The sequence below is a fragment of the Brachycentrus maculatus genome, unplaced genomic scaffold, assembly GCF_059751285.1.
Source record: "Brachycentrus maculatus isolate JH-2025_06_01 unplaced genomic scaffold, ASM5975128v1 h1tg000183l, whole genome shotgun sequence".
NCBI lineage: Eukaryota > Metazoa > Arthropoda > Insecta > Trichoptera > Brachycentridae > Brachycentrus > Brachycentrus maculatus.
Genome location: NW_028280934.1, coordinates 1,578,172 through 1,597,035, shown reverse-complemented (window position 1 = coordinate 1,597,035; position 18,864 = coordinate 1,578,172). Strand labels below are relative to the sequence as shown.

The 18,864-nt window shown below is 35.6% G+C and overlaps 1 protein-coding gene across 2 annotated transcripts; it reads left to right on the top strand.

Moving 5' to 3' along the window:
• The first annotated feature begins 321 nt into the window (after nucleotides 1–321).
• Nucleotides 322–16,377, top strand: LOC148307966 (uncharacterized). 2 transcript variants are annotated; one of them, XM_088262550.1, is made up of 6 exons: nucleotides 322–582; nucleotides 707–5,620; nucleotides 6,273–6,366; nucleotides 7,000–7,416; nucleotides 9,905–10,187; nucleotides 12,900–16,377. In XM_088262550.1, the coding sequence occupies exons 1-6, from the start codon at nucleotides 328–330 to the stop codon at nucleotides 13,273–13,275; spliced, it is 6,339 nt and encodes a 2,112-aa protein (XP_088118676.1). In that variant the 5' UTR covers nucleotides 322–327; the 3' UTR covers nucleotides 13,276–16,377. The 2 variants fall into 2 exon arrangements, with proteins under 2 accessions (XP_088118676.1, XP_088118677.1); XM_088262551.1 differs by lacking the exon at nucleotides 9,905–10,187 and having other exon boundaries at nucleotides 12,900–13,061.
• Nucleotides 16,378–18,864: the final 2,487 nt, after the last annotated feature.

The following is an 18,864-nucleotide window of genomic DNA, read 5'->3' as shown; positions in this document are numbered from 1 at the left end:
TATTTGACATTTTCTCGTTCTTTCGCGTGTAGATAATTTTCATTTATTTCTTATGGTATTTTTATTGTAATTTTTTTGATGTGTTGTATGATACCTGTTTATCACGTTTACCGGTAAAAAAATATGACGCTCTTATTGTAATATAATAAAACGCGAATAATTAAATATATATTTTATTAAATTATAACATCGAATTATTATGTCATAATTTATATAATTATTAAAGATTGAATTTGAATTATTTTTAAATAATATTTTGTTATTAATAAAAAAAAAGTGTTTGAGAATCCGTAATTAATTTAATGTTTCATTTCAGTTGTTACAGAAATGCCAGTAGCCAAAAAACGGAAACGGAAAGGAAATCCATATTCCGGGGTGTCTGTGTCACAATTGCTGGCGCATAGGGAAAACCTCCAACAGCAACAGCAGCTGCATCAACAGCAGCAACAGCAAGTACAGCAGCAACTGCAACAGCAACAGCTACAACAGCAGCAGATGCAGCAACAACATATACAGCAACAGCAACAATTACAGTCGCAACAAATTCAGCAGCATAACCAGAAAAATTGTCAGCAACAAAATGTATGTATCGCTTATTCATTTTACTTTCAATTGATTTAAATTAATATTTCTCAAATAATTAAGTTAACTTTAAATTATTGATATGTATTCTTTATTTCTTAATCATACTATTTACATTTTTCAGATGTGGACCAACTCACCCAATAGTATTAACATCAATAGTCCACTCTCCCAGCATTCGGCCTCTCCTACTATACATCAGATGAGGTTGAATGGACCGGCAGAAACAAATTTCATGAATCGAAATGTAATGATGAGGGAAACTAGTCCTTCCGCGATGAATCAGGGATCCCAACAAATGGTGAAACTAGACTGTGGAAATAATTCCATGCATTCTATGGATCTACACGCCAAACCAAACTTTGGAACGCAAGTGCTGACGATTAATGGAAACAACTTAGCCAATTCTTCTCACAATTCTCCAGAACCAAATCAGAGGCTACTGCAGCCACACGTACTATTGAACTCTCAGCAGTCAAACAATATCGAAACGCCCGGTTTTCTTTCAAATGCCCAGAACAATATGCAGTTCTCTGGCATGAATCACATAATCGGCCCCAACGGTCAGATAATTGAAATTCAAACACCGAATATTTCTAGAAGTCAAAGTTTAGGAAATATGTTTAATAATGAAAAACTGAATGTACCTCCGGATACATCAGGAAACAAATCTGAAGTGCCGCTTAACATAAATCAGAATAGCGATGAAAATTTGAAAATTGGCAATCAGTCATCCCAAAATCCTTTCAGCCCCTCCCCCCAGCCTCAAAACAATTCCAGCGCCAACACGCTCGGCGAAACTAATATGCAACAGCTAACGCCGGAAGTTATTCAGAGAATCAATCAACAGCAGCAGATATTTATTCAACAAAATCAAAAGCAAATGGAATTAGCGATGAAAGGTATTAAAACTCACATTGCAACGAGCGCTTTGCAACAGGTGACGGAGAATAAGCCGAACGCATTTAGCGACGGCGCTCACCAAGGAAATTTAGTTCCTAATCATAACCAAATAGGAATGCCAACTAACCAAATGGTCGGGAACCAACGAGTACCACCGTGGCAGTTAAACAGAATAAACAAATTGCCCCAGCAGCAGTTCAATCAGATGCAAAATATGCAATTTGTCAATAAACAGAACCCATCTCCGAGGCAAAACCAGATGGAAATAACTCCGCAGAATATTCCCTTTCAAGGGTCTCAGAACATTTCATTCACAGAGGCTCCAAATGGTAATGCGAATTCGATAATCCCCCAGAATGCTGGAAATCAGAATATATTCTCCAGAGTTCCCCCGCTGCATCATCACACTCCGCCTACCACTTGGCCGGAGGAAGTTCAGAAAAAGAAATCTAAGCCTAGCAAAAATGCTAAGAAATCCAGAGTTCAAGAAAATCAAAGAATTAACGGCGCGTCTGGTCAGAATGCCTTTAACAACACCGATATGAGAAATTCCTTCAGGACGGGCCAGATGCAAAGCAACTGCGGCAGTCCGGCGAATCCTAGTCCTTCATTTATGGAGGATCCGAGTGGATATTTAGCGCAACAAACGGCGTTACTAAATAGTACTATATCGAGACAGGTCGGATTGCACCCGATGAATCCTAATAGTCCCGTTCACCTTAACTCTAATTCCAAAAATAACAATGTACATATCAATTTAAAAGATGGAAACAGCATAAATATGAAGTCTTATACATCTCGTAATACTAATATGTCTTTGAGTAATACGGATCAGGAAAATCGGGTGCAAAATAACGGCAACATTTCATTTAATAATTCTCCCACGCAAAGTAACATACCAGACAGTAGTATGAACTGTGATAAATCGAGCGATTCGATCGTAATACAGCAATCGCATTCTCATTGTCAGGGCTGTATTGCGGAAATGAATGAAACTACAAATAACGAACTGTCCGGTCATAATTTGAACTCTGCGGATTCCGAGCAAAGATTACGGAATGCCAACTTTCAGACAAAAATGCAAACATACATGGAATCATTATCGTCTCTCAAATCGGAGTCGCGTTCTCAGCCCGGTACTCCTAGCCCCAACCAAAGTTCCGACGAAAGCCCGGTAACATCTTCAACGTACGGGGAAAGACCCGGCAGTAGATCGAATAATCACTGCTCTGATTCGCGGGGACCTATCCAAGGCGGTATTATCAGCACCAGTAATGGATCTCCAATGGAATCGTACCAGTTACCAGAACTATCTCCGACCCCGTCGAATAGTTCTCGCAACACGGATACGCCTCAGAGTAAGAATAGCGGCAGCGGCTATAACATATCTTCGAGTTGTCCATTCACTAATCCTAGCCCGGCTTACTCGAATAATGGTTCGTACAGAGAAAGTATCAACAGTAATCCGGCTACTCCATCACCGGGCAACGTGCACCAGCACTACATCTCTCAAAGCTCTCCAGATTTTATTTCTAACAACGGATCCAATCAGTCGATAGTGTCTTCGTCGCAAATGAACGCCGATAGTGTCAACACTCAAAGCTACAGAATGAATTGTTTCAGCGATTCCAATTCCTCTAATTCTCCAATGTCGAATTCCGGCATGGCTAATGTTATTTTATCAAACGAAAACAATATGCTGATGAATATTGATCCCACAAATAACAACCAAAGAATAGTCCACAGTATTAATGGCTCAACTTTCTACGTGCCCCCAAATTTAAATGCGGGATCTCCTAATATGAATCGCGGCAATAGCATGATGTTCATTCCTTCTAATGGGGTTGTGACAACTATGGCGAGTGGCCACACACTGAGTAGGAATACGATTACATCAGTTTTAGCCGGCAAAGCGCAAACCGCTACGACTTCCATCAATGCCGCAGTCACGGGAATGCCGTATATCTATCCGGCTTCCGCAAATTCTAGTATCGCTGGGAACTGCTCCAACCAATCTCAAAATGACCACTTTCCTCTGATGAATACTCCGGGAAATTACCCTCTACATGTAGCCGGTACAGTGGCTCAATCTCTTATCAGCAAATCTCCTTTAGAAATGGTCCAGAGTGTGGTGACCGGAATTCAAGTATCCCAAAATCAAAGCTGCTCCTCGGGACCCTTAGTTTCTAAGTCGGGTCAATTGCAAGGGAAAACAGGAAATGGTATGAATCCCGGCCACATTGTTGTACCCTCAAACGGTCAGTTTGTTATAACTGGTAACGGGCAAGGAACGGTGATGGCTCCTCCTCCTCCCAAAGGACAGCCTTTACCGCCGATATCCGCATCGCCTCACGTGACCTCGGTGACCGCAACTATGTCACAAGCTATTCCGGCCGTCGGAGGGGTTCCGCAAGTTTTGAACCACCCTACTGTCCTGGTAAACACATTACCGGCCCCCTTTATGCTTCAACCTCAAATGGTAACTGTCGACGGACAGATGGTCAATCAGAATGTCCAGATGCCGCAAATTGTTGCTGGAAATATTATTTCGCAGGGTCAAGCGATGGACCCTAACAATTCTCAAGAATTCAATAAAAATAACAATATTCTCCAGAAGTCGGCTTTGCTTTCGCCCGACTCCGGCAAGAAGAAAGGCAAGAAAAGAAAGCCTCAGTGTCAAGTTCCGACATCTATGATGCAAATAACGACACATAGCCCTAATAATGTTCTGGTTCAGCACTCTTCTCAGCAGCAACCCCAACATTTCCCATCGCAAAGCTTCCAGATGTCTCCAAATGGGAACATATCTACAGCTCCGATGCTCCAAGCATTGACAATAGTCCCGGGTAAAGCGGGTGCTCCCGCACACATCGTGATGAATGGCCAAGCTGCGGGAAACTTTGGTTCGCAACAGATCATCACCAATTCGCAAGGAGCGCAACATATTAACCTCCTTCAACCGGTCAACTTGCTCAATGGAACAACGGGGGTTGTCCAGAATTTCCCAACGTTCCAACAATTCATCGTTCCCGGTCTCGGAGGTATGGTGATGACAGCCGATGGCACGGCTATTCTCCAAGACACCTCCAACATGCCCATGCAATTGCAAATACAGAATGTTAATGGTCAGAATGTCTTAACGCCTATACAAAATCAAGGAATACTAACTGCGGGGCCAAGCGGAATGGTTATACGAACGCAAAATTCTAACAACAAAATGATACAATCTCAACATAGTCCCGGAGCTCAGTTTCTTTCTCCGACTAGCGGTCAAATAGTTATGGGAGGATCTCCATTTAGCGGCCAACTGAGCCCTCTGGTGGCTAGCATGAGTCCCAACCACACCGTCACTTTCAATGGAAGTCCGCCGCAGGTCCGCTCTAACATTCAACAAGAATTCTTACAATGCAATCAAATGGGCCAAACGTTAATGCTGCCTCTGTCTCCCACGCAGATTAACGTTTCTTCATCCGCAAATCAGCAGAACACCACGTATGTACAGCAAAATACGACAATTGTACAACAGCAAACGACAATGGTATCAAATAATAATAATCAGTTTCAAAACAACGGAGGAAATTCTAACCATACGACTTCGATAAATTTAGATCAAGGTGTCATGATGAGTCAAAATATGAAGCAAAGTAGCCAAGTCAAAACTCGAAACCAAAACATATTGCAAATACAGAATCATCCTCAGCAAATAACTATTCAGAATCCCAACGACGGGCCCAATATGAAGAGGATAGCTCTGCAATATCCGCAAATGTTGAACCAAATGCCGCAGATGAACGGGAGCATGAAGAACGACTCTCACATTCAGCAAATCTTTGCCAACATCAATCAGAACAACATGCTGAATCAGCAGCAGCAGAATGCCCTGCATCCTCATGTCAGGCACTCGGTGTCCACTCAGACATTGGTCAACCAGCAGAATGGCAACAAGTCCCCTCCGGGACATCAGATCACCGGCAGCTCTCCTCCCGATACGACCACCCACAGCCCACTGAGCTCGGACGGCTCCGGAGCCAGTCCCTCGGGCACCATGAGCAGCAGCAGCAGCCCCAACTCTTCGCACGGCAACCTGGTAGACACGACCACAGGAAGTCCAGAACCAAACGAACAGGGCTCTTTGGTAAGTAGATAATGTAAACATTGTTCTTAACACATTGTTGTCGAGCAGTTTTTTCATCAACCCCAACTCTAATTAGTTTACTAATTAGGGTCGTCTACTAATCACAAGTAACTGCAAACCCAATTCTGATCTCCACAATACTTTTTGGCGTCTCTCACGCTCTACCAAAAGTAAGGAAATAGAATGCTTATAAGCGTCTCCCGCTCTCTACCAACAAAATAATTTTATTTTGTTATAATTTTAACCGTTTCCCGCAAACAATGTGTTAAGTATTGGGTGGAAATGAAATGCACATTTTAATATTAATTAATTAGTCACTTTGGAGGCCTTCATAGTGTAGAGGTTAGTGCATACATTTAGCTACTGTGCTGAAAGTTCTGGGTTTGATTACCAAACAGTTCAAAATAAATATGCGGTTTTCCCTCTTACATTTATTTCATATTATCTTGGACTTAAAAACCAAAACTGATACCTAGCCTTCTTAAAATTACCAATCAAGTTGACAAATAAATTACATATAAAATACAATTTTTTTTTTATATTTTACAGAGCTCTCAATAAAGATTTCACAATTTTTTTCCTATGATTTTTATATTTAGTTTAATATCAAAAGCATGTATTTCTATTCTCATGTATATTTTCCAATTTCTAGGCCATGGTGCATTGTGTTTCAAGCAGTGAGCCCGATTCTCTGGAGAGCAGTCAGTGGTTGAAAAAAATTAATGAAAAGATCATGGACATGCCAGGTGAGATTATTATTATATTTTTTTTAAATAAAAATTATTAATTTTATTAAATTAAATGAAATTGCCCGTTAGCGCTCTAGTTATTGCTTTATTATGTGTAGAATTACGCATATCATCAGATTAACACCAAAGTTGCAAATGCGGCCAAACATTATTTTGAAATATCAAGGTTCAAAGGTTAGAATTGGTATCATAAATCATTTACATTCTTAACCCTTACCAATCCTATGTTGAGTGTGGCTTGACATCATATTTATAATGCCGACTCTGATGTCATGATTGGTTAGACATTATGTGATAATTTTTTTTTTTTTTTAAGTAACAAAAAATGAATGCACACTCTACAATGTTTCAATATAAAACTATAAAACTCCTGAAGTAATGCACCGATTGCTCTGAATTTTTTTCTCCTATAGCCAGACTGAGCCTCAGCAACATGTACAGATGGATACATAGGTAGTACTGAAATAAATTTCCTGGATTAAATTCTCAAATGGGACATTAAAAGAAATAAAAAAGAAAAAAAAAAGTTTCTTACTCTAGACTGGCTCCTGAAATGTAAAATTAACCTTGCATGTATATTTTATAAATAAGATCACAGTGCAATATTCTAATGCATCATTTTCATTCTAGGCAATACTATTCACATCAATGAAAGTCCAACAAATCAAAACACGTACTACAATGTGGATTCTTCCGGAATCCATTTCAGCAATCAAACAATCACCGTAAGCTCCCTGAACAACCAGCAGAATCTCACCATCACCCCGGTCAACTACTATCCCAAGAACAACTCCAAGCACAACCAGAACACCATCACGCTGATCCCAAACATCCCGCAGACGTCGTCCCCGGAGAAGGTGACCAAGACGCTGGCAGTCGGCGGGGTAGAGATGGACGCGAGGCACATCAGTTCCACGCACGGCCAAAACGAGAAGGTCCACCACATGGGACGAAACATCAACAGTATGGACATCCAGAGGAGCTGCAACAATGTTGACATTTCGTCTGCAAACCATATGAAAAGAGTGTCAGTCTCCAGCGCTAACGGTAAGCTTTAAATAAATTACACAGTAGATTATCTATCTTTTCGGTTGATATATTTATATTATTTTGAATTATGAGTCAGTCGATCATTGGATCCAATAGTAAGTCTCCAGTACAATTACAGTAAACCCCCCTATATAAGGTGTTAATTTTTCAATTTTTATTTATTGATTTTAATCAGCGAAAATGACTGAAATCAGTAATTTAAAATTAAAATACAATTATAAACATTAACCCCCTATATCGTTCCTTCCGATAACGCGGTTCCTATCTCAAAGTTAAAGAGGGGTTTACTGGATTTTTATGAAAGCAAGACTTTTTTAGAAACTCTTTTAAAGAACTGAAATGAGTATTTTTGGAAAAATATAATAAAAATAATTCCGAGTTTTTACATAAAAAATTGTAAATTTTTTGTTAAAAATACTGAATTTCAAAATAATAATTATGCATTTTAAAAATGTATGTTTGGGTCATTGGAATCTTCAAAGTCATGCTCTTTTTCAATCAGACATTATTATTAAAACATATTTTGAATTGTAGTTTTTGTGTGGTATTTATTCTTCCCAAATGTAAAGAAATTTTATATTTTTTATGGTTTTTGCACCCCTAAGGTCAAAAAATCATTAATTTTCTTATTGTTGTTAGTATTTTTTTATTTGGGATTTATAAATTATCACAATTCTTCGCAATATTTGAAAAATATGTATCATCACTTAATTATTATTTCCAATGCTTATTTCATCTTTATATCTTTATGATTTTTTTAGTTTATATTATATTTTGTACATACATATTATATTACTTTCTCATACAATGTGTTGCAAACTATACCCTCCTATCACTTTCCTAGCTTGCCGCTTTGTCACATTTTTCATTTAACATTGTCCATTAGTCGGTTGTGAATCATTCCATCAAAATTTTAAATTCGCAATGTCACAAAATAATAATGTTGTGTCTTGTATTGGGTTATGGTGAACTAAATCTCGCTTTACTAACATAATGTATCATTACGACCGTACATGCGTATCATATCGCTCCACGTGCAGTTGTTCCCAGTGTGAGTACACGACTTATGATTTATTTTGGTTCCGAGAGTTTGCTTGTACACAAGAGCAACTGTGCGAGCGATATATGCAGATTATAATCATATTTCAGCCTTTATGTAAATATCTTATGTGGTGATTTGTGTGAAACTCTGTCCAACTAAAATTTAGAAGCATTAAGGGATAACAATCGTTAGGTAATACAAGATACAGCCTCGCCTCCAGGAATGACAAGCTTTTCGCTTTGAAATATGTAAAAATTGTTCATCCATTTAGAAGAATGTTCAGCTTGTTATTTCTGGAGAGAATTAAAATCGTTTACAATTGGCCATAAGATCGGATCATTTTCTAATGGAGTTATCTTATCGTCGTTAAGAAAAGCATCATGTCATCTTCATTCATTGGTTGTGTTTATTTGTTTTCTCTCATCTGCATTTTATCATTTTGGGTGTTTTATTTTAAGGAATATTGATTGTAAAAAATAATAAGTCAGGCATAACATGTATCAACTTTGGGAGTGTGGTGTTGTGAGGCTTCCAGACACTGCATGTTCAGTACACAAATGGCTTTGCTCTCTTTCCCGAGTACCGGTATTCTGTATGTAACGCGACGGGGTCTTCATAAATTGGCACTCTTTACGCTTGGAGGGAAGAACACATTTCATTTCAGCAGTGTTCTTACCATCACAAATAACATTGAAATATTTTATGAGAGTTTTATATTGTAAAAAAATGTCAAACGGGTTTTGTGAATAACAGTTATATGTTTTATTTATATTTTTACGAGCTGATTAATTTTTATTTGCGAATCAATTAGGCAGGCAGACTGACATGGTTCGCTTATTATTGAGTTCTTACATATTATTTTTGCCTATTGTGCAATTTTCGAATTCCTCGAAATCTGTGCCCCGATGGCATTTACATGAAATATTTTGCATATTTTCAATGAGCTCTTTCACAATCCCAGAGTTTTTAGACATGTCAACTCATCAAATTTTTTGTTTTGGATTATTGCGATATTATTGCAATATTTACTTGAAAACCTGACACGTCAGCCAAAAACCAAGTATGTCACTCAATGAAGAGTGCTTGATTCATATAAGAATGGATTTGACATATCTAATAAATATAAACATATATATCTAAGGTTGAAATTTGTCAGCCTGTGTTGCAGTTTTAAATAAAAATTTATTTTCCAATGTAATCTGCTGTGTTAACGATCAAGATAACACTGCGTTTATATGATGCACTGCTACATGCACCATGGGGCGCGGATAAGGGTTTTACAAAAAAAATCTCGTTTTACAAAACTCTCATAATTATTTAGTTGAAGCATTAATTAACCATGGGAATATTTGTTATTTCATAAAACATGAAATCATCTCACGGCCCTTTTTCCTCGCTGAATTTGCATACATTGAAACTTAAAAGAGCGAATGTACACTGTAGAAAGTTCGCCCGCCGAGTCGGGGGCTTCCGTACACGAGGGCTCGGGCCAGCGGGAGAGCCGCGACTTCCGGGAGGGGGAGCTGGTGTGGGGCCCGGCCAAGGGGTACCCCGCCTGGCCCGGCAAGCTGGTCACCAAGAGCCAGGTGCACGGCAGGCAGGACGGGAAGGTCCTGGTGAGGTGGTTCGGCGGGGACAAGTGCCTCACGGTGGTGGAGGCCGCCAAGCTGCAGACCCTCTCCGAGGGGCTGGAGGCGCACCACGCCGCCCGAACCAAGTGTAGAAAGTGAGTGGCCCTCTTCCGTGGGACGCAGCGCAGTACAGTACACCAGGTGTCGCCATATCACAGCTTCTAGGGCCTTCGCAAATATTACTTCTATCTTTTGATATATGAGTGAGCAATAAAAGGTTACCGACAACTTACATACCACTACTTCTATGGACATCGGAAAGTTTACTACCTTTTAACCGGTTCACTGCCGCGAACACATTAACGCGCTCTCCAATTCCGTGCTCGCCAGGCCGGCCATTCAAAATGAGTTTGAGCTTGTCGCAAGCCAACATTAAATCCAATTCCGATATTTTTTAAATTAGAATATATAGAGACATCTATTAGAAAGACCAAAAACTATTTAAATTTTACAGTTTATCGATGTTATCAAAGTTATAGTAATCTTTCTAAAAGCTTTTACATTTTTGTTGAAAAAAAATCACGGCCTGCTGGGTACGGACTTCCGGCATTGAAGGGGTTAATATGCGAGTGAGCCATAAAAGGTTTGAACACGATAAAGGGTGAAACGTCATCCACAATTTCCGTTTATTTAGTCCATTCATTTGTCCGTTTATATAATCATTTGCGGAACCTTTTTAGCTATCCAGGATTTGGTTGTCTCGGGTTTTGATTGACCCGGGTTATGATTGACCCGGATTTTGGTTGACCCGGGTTTCCATCAACCAGGGTATTACTGTTATTGTTTTTAGGATTATCGTGAAAAATAAACATATGGACGTTGTCCTGTTAAGTTTTACCTTCTCGGACACAAGTTGTAGAAAATGAATGTTAATAATTTACAGTGCCAAATGTCATACATATTTAATAAGCAAAAGAGTTTTTTTCTCTCTGAAATTTGTGCATATTCCTTTAAGATTGATTGCAGCCAATTTTACAGAAGTGCATTTATTTTTTCTAAGCGTTCATAAAAAAAATATGTGTTAGTATGTTACAAAAGACAAAATAACAAAATAATTTCAATACTTATAATTAACTCGTTTATATATCGTTATATTAGTTTGTATTACTATAAAAGATAAGTAAATTAAAATACTTTATATTTTAGACTCTTAATTATTTAGCAGCAAATGTTTGGCAACATCTGGTGTACACTCGGAATCTGTTCAACATTTTTGCAGACCAAAAAAAAACATGATACGAATGTTTATACGTAATCCAGTATTGAATTCCATAGAATTCAAAGATTTTTTTATACATAATGTGATATAAGTTTATAAAACTGGCATTGATACATACTTTGTAATTGTCTGCTTAGTGTTGAATTGTTTTCGTCAAATTATCCTCAAATAATTAAGATTCATTAGTGATTCATCAAGAATACAAAAAAATACACATTGTAAATTATTTTTATGTTACTCTTATAAGACTGCCAATTGACCATTGAGGCACAATTTTGCTATTTTTTTTTTGTGTACTTCATTTAATATTGATTTAATTTGCAAATATATTCAATCTACAATTAAAGTAATTTGTTATCCCTTTTACTGGACAAAGGCTGGAATATGAACATTAAAATATAGGTGGAAATATAATGTGGAATTATTATTTGTGACATTGTGTGTTTCGTAGTTTTGAATTTATTCCTTTAGACTCGGCGTAAAAAAATAGTATTTGACTTGCTTCGCTTATTTTGATGGGAAAAATACACCCCTGATTTTATGGTGTAATGAAGTTTTCCAAAACTTTTTTTTTTTTGAGTAATGTGACAATTCAGTTACTAGGTATTTAATTTATGTTTAAAATTATCTGTTATTTGTATACAATTATTTTTTGTAATATTAAAAGAATACTATTATTTATTTAATATCTATTTTACCCATGAAACGTATACATAAATACAATATGAAAATGTGTTTTTTATTTCTTTTTTTGTCTTTTTAAACCTCCGACGTGCGCAATATACCTATTAGATGCTAAATGTATTTATTAACTGCACTTATTCATTCTTTAAATGACAGAAATACCCCTCACTATGTTTGAAAAGTGTTTCTGTTTTTAATTAATCTGATATTGTGTAGTAAGAGAGATGTTCACAATGTTTGTGTGAATATCGTATCTATAGGTGTTATGAATTGGGAATTAATTTTACTTTTAAGGAATAACCCGCAAAGCTTTAATTTTTAGAGGCTTGTCTGCAGGTAGGATAGTAAAGATATGGAAGGTAAATGTAAAAAATACATCACAAATACCCAACCAGAAAATAAATCTTTCTTAATTTTTTTTCCGCTTGGAGAAATCGAATCCGCGATGCAGTTTTGCAGTCAAGGGTTTACTCAACTATGCCACGGCGCCGCAATATTTGTTTTAGCAATATCGCGGATTCGATTTTGCCAATAGGAAAAATAAATTCAAGAAAGATTTATTTTCTGGTTGGGTGTTTGTGATGTATTTTCCACATCTATCTTCCCCTTCTTAACTACCCTAGCTGTAGACAAGCCTCTAAAATAGAGGCTTAGTGGATTATTCTTTTTAAAAATTAAAAATAAAACAATCTATATATTTTTCAATACTACGGTTATGATCCAACGTTTCGTTATTCGATATATCTCAAATGAATATCTCTTACGTAAATTTCTTCCCGTTATCTCAATGAGTATTGCGCCCTTCGGAGAGTTGAATTAACATTCATACATATCGCTCACATTATCAGATGTGTATAGTTTAATGTAAAATAAACCCGCTCTAATATTTTTGTATTCTGTTTAGAAGCCGTAAATTGAATGGGCAACTAGAAAAGGCGATCCAGGAAGCTATGGCGGAACTGGATCGGATCACCGAGAGCAGAGAGAGGAGACGGGCTAACAATAGATCAGATAGCTCCGTTCACAAGATGGACATTGAGATGGCGGACATAAACGGAAACTCGTCAAAACCTTTCTTGAAATCCACAGTGACAAAAAGCAACTGCAAAATGGTTTCGGAGGCACCCAAAGGACTGGACGCGAAGACCAAGTCTTGGGCGGGGAAGAAAGACGGCCACAAGGCGCGGTCTTGCGGCGGCGGAGTGGTGAAAATCGCTCCGCATCCCGGGAGCACGAGCAATAGCGAAGTGGCGGGACGGCTTCGCAGCAGCCAGCGATGACAAGAAGAGAGGGGTGATGCCCCTCTTGTAGCTCCCCTCCTCCCCCCCTCCATGCTTTACATCGTATTCACCCCCTGAATAACTCCATATCCGTTTATTTTATACAAATATGGCGCTTATTCTCAGCACTTCCAAGGAAAAATGCAATACTAATCCTAAATCTAAATTGTGTTATAAACTCTGTCTTCTAGAGAATTAATAAAAGATTTTTAAAGTATTATATTATCTTAAAGCGTAGGTAATTATACCTTTGCTTATTTGCCTAGTGTCGAAATGACCTTTCTTTGGGTCATCCCAGCGCTTTCTTTTGAAAGTGACATCTCCGCTGAGAACATTTTGAAGACCTTCATAAAGCATTTAATTATTAAGTATATATAGTTTGTTTCATAAAATATATATATAGTTTATGTTATTAACATAAATTTTTAAAAGATGTTTAGAAAATTATTTCCTTGCAAAATTTGAAAAGTTGAGATGGTATTGAAAAGTTAGAAAGGTGTTGAAATAAAAAAATCTTAATTTTATCTATTTGTACATTTTGAAACATCAACATAGATGAAGCAGAATATGGATGTTTTGGTATTTACAGGGCTCATGACCTTATTTTATTGAATATTAAATATTTTCAATGGTATTTTAACGTAAAATAATTTTCTCATAAAAGTGGTTTATTTTTGCTTAGATATTGCATTTTTTCTTGGAATGGCACTATTACTATTAGCAAACTTTTCTTACCCGTTTAACTCAAATAAGTATTATACGGAAGAGCAAAGTCCGAAGATCAGTATGTGAACCTTTTAATGGGTTCAAAGAATAAAGTGGTACTTATTAAATATTATAATGATCGCAGATTTACTCGATAATATATCTATAGTATAAAAAGTATCCTATTAATAAAGAAACATTGTATGCATATCACTAACTAAATGTATCAATCCGCGTTTTGTAAACTCCTTTAAAACTGTACTGTAAGGTCTGAGGGAGCGTATGATATATTCAAATTATTTACTCTTCCTTCTTTACATCTGCGTAGGTAATAAATTCATAATACATTTATATGTTTTACATGGGAAATGTAATATGTTTAGCATTTTTGAGTATTTTTCGACAGGTGCATCCGTATTATCATGCGTATTACCATTTTAAAATGTGAACCAATTAAATGACCAATGGTATAATTTTTCATAGATATACATAATATGCCTAGTATAATAATTAATAATTTTTATTTTATTCTACCAACTTTAAACAGACGTATGTAAATGAGGTATTTATTTTGCATTTGAAGTATTCTTTTCTCGATATTTATATCTAATATAAAATTTGGTGATTTAATATTGAAACCTTAAAATTTATTCTACTATTAATGGAATTATATACAAAATGTAATGTAGCGATAAATTGTTAATTATTTACCCTTTCCAAAATGCATTTATTGTTTTTGGGTGATTCAGATACTGTTTTTATAGAGCTATCAATATTTAATACTTTAAATAAACAATGTACTATCAATTGGCATTGACTAAAATTCACTTGTAATCCTTAATCAAAATTGAAATTAGATATTTATAAATTTAAATTAGCCCTTCATTATAATTGTGATAGATAAATTCAGCTTCTCGATGAAACATAGTGAATATTCATTAGTATACTTAGACTTTACTCGTGTCATTTATGATCTCAGTCATTTACTGTGAAACGTAGATTGATATTTCATACTTCTGTTCTTGTAAATACACTATCATTCTATCTGCGTACTTCCAACTCTCGGTACTCTATTTTTTATCTTTTATTCAATTTTTGTTAATAATTTGTGTATAGTACTGTATTACCGTAGTATTTTGATTGTGACAAATCTTATAGAACCGTATTATTTTGCAAATTCTTCGACGGGGAATTGGGGACGTCTTGAAATGTAAATAAAATAAATATTCTATAAGTAGTTGCCATGTGATGTTATTTGTAGTAATTACATTCAACAAAGTGTAAATATGTATTACTATAATTGTGTACATTTTGTTATAGATCACACTCCATTTTAAATTCTTTAAGACCGTTTTTATTGAGTTCTAGTCAAATTTTGGAGCATGTGACTAACGTATTGACAATAATCACAGCCTACTTTTAAAAGGGCATTTTTATTTTTTGATTCGCATACTGGGAAACCTAATAACTATACATGAATACTTTTAGTTGTAATCAAATATTCAGTATGGAATGGAATATTTTACAGGTGGGCCATGAATTAATTTAATGAGGTATTTTTCAATTTGTATAACAATGCCATATTTATACACATTGCAAAGCTTTATTTTTCATAATGTATGTAAATTTGTACGAATTGTCGGATGAAGTTTATATGGAATCCGAATAGTTGTATTATCCACAGTATATGCATAGTTGGGTGTGTACAAATAGAATACTGTAAACATTATAGAGTGTATTATCTCCATGTTAGCACTTAGCAATTAGCAGACTAGTCTGTTTACTAAGGATGTTGTTATATATCCATAAGTTGAATAATTTATTTATGCTCTGTAAATATTTCTTCTCCTTTAACTATTTTACGAAATGATTTCCAATGGTTTGTATAAAATAAAGTATTCGGTATTTAATTTTCGGTGAATAATATTTTCGAGAAATTATTAATGTTTATAGAAATTAATTATTATACGAATGTAAAATATTTTATCAAAAAATAATATAATAGCGTATGTTTAACGATGTGATAAACGTAATCCAGCTATTCCACTTCCCGCGAGGAAGATGTGTGCTTACATATAACGGAAGTGACTGGCTTATGAATGAATTTACTAACATTTGAGGCAACCTCGGCAGATATTCTATGTAAATGGACATACAAACTTTATTCTTTTTTAGTGATAAATATTTGTATATATTTGACAGACCTAAATATGTAATTACAATTACGAGAAATGGATCATTGTTTTTATTGTTACGTTATTTCTTTTGGTTGAAAGGCAGATGAATGCTTCAAATGGTGATCATATGTCACTTTGATCCTCAAATTATCGATCATGCGAATGATTGATATTATATGTGTTTTGTATATAACTAGACTTGAAGAAATAAAATGTGCAAGATTTATTATGTCTTTTATTTATTTCTAATCCCTTTCAAATGTTTGAATGCTCTGCGTAACATACAAAGTAGGAGAGAAAACTCTGTACATTCCCAGTTAACCCTAGTCAACGGGATAATTTTCATGTTTTTTTATGTTCATTATCCCCACACAAGTGATTCTTAGGATACCACATCGGATTGATGTTGTGTTAACTCAATCACTAATTACAAGAAGGCAGGGTAATCAGCAATGTACTCCAGATTTTTCGATTAACGACCGGAATACAGTTTTTTGGGATACAGATTGTGTAAGTGAAGGTACTCATGATGAAAGACATTACAGCTATATGGGAAAAGAAATTAAGGTGGAATACTATGATTAAGCAAGCCGGATAAAAGAAGCAAGAGTAGCATTCAATGTGAAATCTAAATTTTTAAATTCAAATTTTACGAGTTTAACAATATGAAAAACCTCAATTAAAGTCTAGTCTGGAGCGTACTATTATATGGAAACGAAACATGGACTATCTGGCTGGCAGAAAGCTGGAGGCGTTTGAGATGTAGTGCTACAGGCGCATGTTGGGATACATTAGTCGGAACATGTAGGAAACAACGAGGTATTAAAAAGAGCTGGGGAGTCTAGATTCTTACTAAAAAAAGTATCAAAACAGTGAGCCAAATGGATAGTCCATAATATAAGACACCCAGGCCAACTTCTTACGATTGCGGAAGTCATGTGCAAATACACAAACTACAGAGGACGACTCCGTTTAACCTACATGGACCAAATTATCTCCGATATGTGTTGTAGCAGGTAGGCCGAGTTGAAGAGACGAGCAGAGAATAGAGCCGGGTGGAGACTGACCATGAAAGAAGCAAACCAATCATCATAAAGATTGTAACCCGCAATGAAGGTTTATCAAAAATGGTTGGGTTAGGTTACAGTGTACATGAATCCCTTAAGGAAATTTTATTTTATTTTATTTAAAAAAAATATTTAGAAAATTTTACTCAAAATATTAAAAAAGAGTGAAATAAACATTATTTAAAGTTGGTTTAAAATACAGATAATTGTTTAGAAATATTTCGGCCTTTTTATCCATCATATATATTTACATTAAAATGAACGGAATAAAAACACATCAATGAGAAATATTTTATCAGTTGTTCATTTTTATATTTTTTATGTTGGCTTTGTTTTTGCAATCACATTCGTGTTATTGTAAGGGCTATCTATCGATCAAAAGAAAATTGAATTTATAACAAGAATACCTCGGTCGGTATCAATTTTACAATGTTGAAGTCTTTGACAAAAGAGCTTCTTAATTTGAACAATAGATGTCAGTCACCTAGAAAAAGTTTCGTCTTTTTCTTATAGATGTCTCTAATCATGAATTATTTTGTGTCTATTTTCCCCGTAAATACTGATTTTTTATTGTCAAAAAGGCAAACATGCACATTACAACGACCAATAAATTGTTGAGAGCTAAATATGTTTGTAATTCTAGTACACTTTTATTATAATTTTAGACCTTTATTAAATTACGGGCACACTCAATAAAACTTAATTTCACAATTAATAAGGATTTTATTCATTGATAAAATATATTTTGAAAGTATGGTTTCCATAAGAACACTACTTATTGCGAATAATGTCCTTGATTCTCATTATTATTAATATTTAAAGCATTTACTTTGTGGTTAGTAATTTTTACATTTTTTTAACAAAAATGTTAATATTATTAGAAACATTATTATTAAACATGCATTTTTAACCTTGGCTCGTAACGCATGTCTGTGCTGAAACCTTTAGTGCATTTTGGTCTTCGGGTCGACCAAAAATCGCATGTGTTAAACATTTTGTGTAGTTTTAAGTGTGTAAATGGTGCTATGGTGGTGAAGGGTGGTATTGTTTGCATGCTGTGGTAGTGATTTTCCTGACGAAGAGACGGGTACGTCTCGAAATTGGAAAACATCTCGGTCCTTGAATCTCCTTTAAAGTTTGATCAAGTCAGGTTTGTATGTTTGGAGCGCTGCGTTTCAAGTCAAGGGATAACTGGAGAAGAGTCATTGCTTCCACAAGGGCCACAACCCTCAGTAATGAGGAATAAGACGGAGAATAAGAATTTTTAGCACGTTTCCAGGTTCTCATCAATAAGACAATTTCTAAGTTTGCTTTCAATAAGATTCATGGTTGAAAAATAATGTTAATAAAAAGATATTTGTGCTGGAGCCGCAAAGGTCAAAGAGTCGCGTGCGTCTTCCGAGCCACACTATGCCCTAAATCATGTATTTTTAACTTTTTACTAATATATTTAAATAAAATTATTATTTGAAATATCATTACTAAGAAGCAACATAATTAAATTTAAGAAAAAAATCCTTTATATTTTATGTATGTACATTTAGTAAGAGAATCGAGGGGTAATTAATTTTAATAAATTAATAATTATTATAGCCTTTTTAATACAATTTTGCATTATTTAATAATAACAATATCGGTCC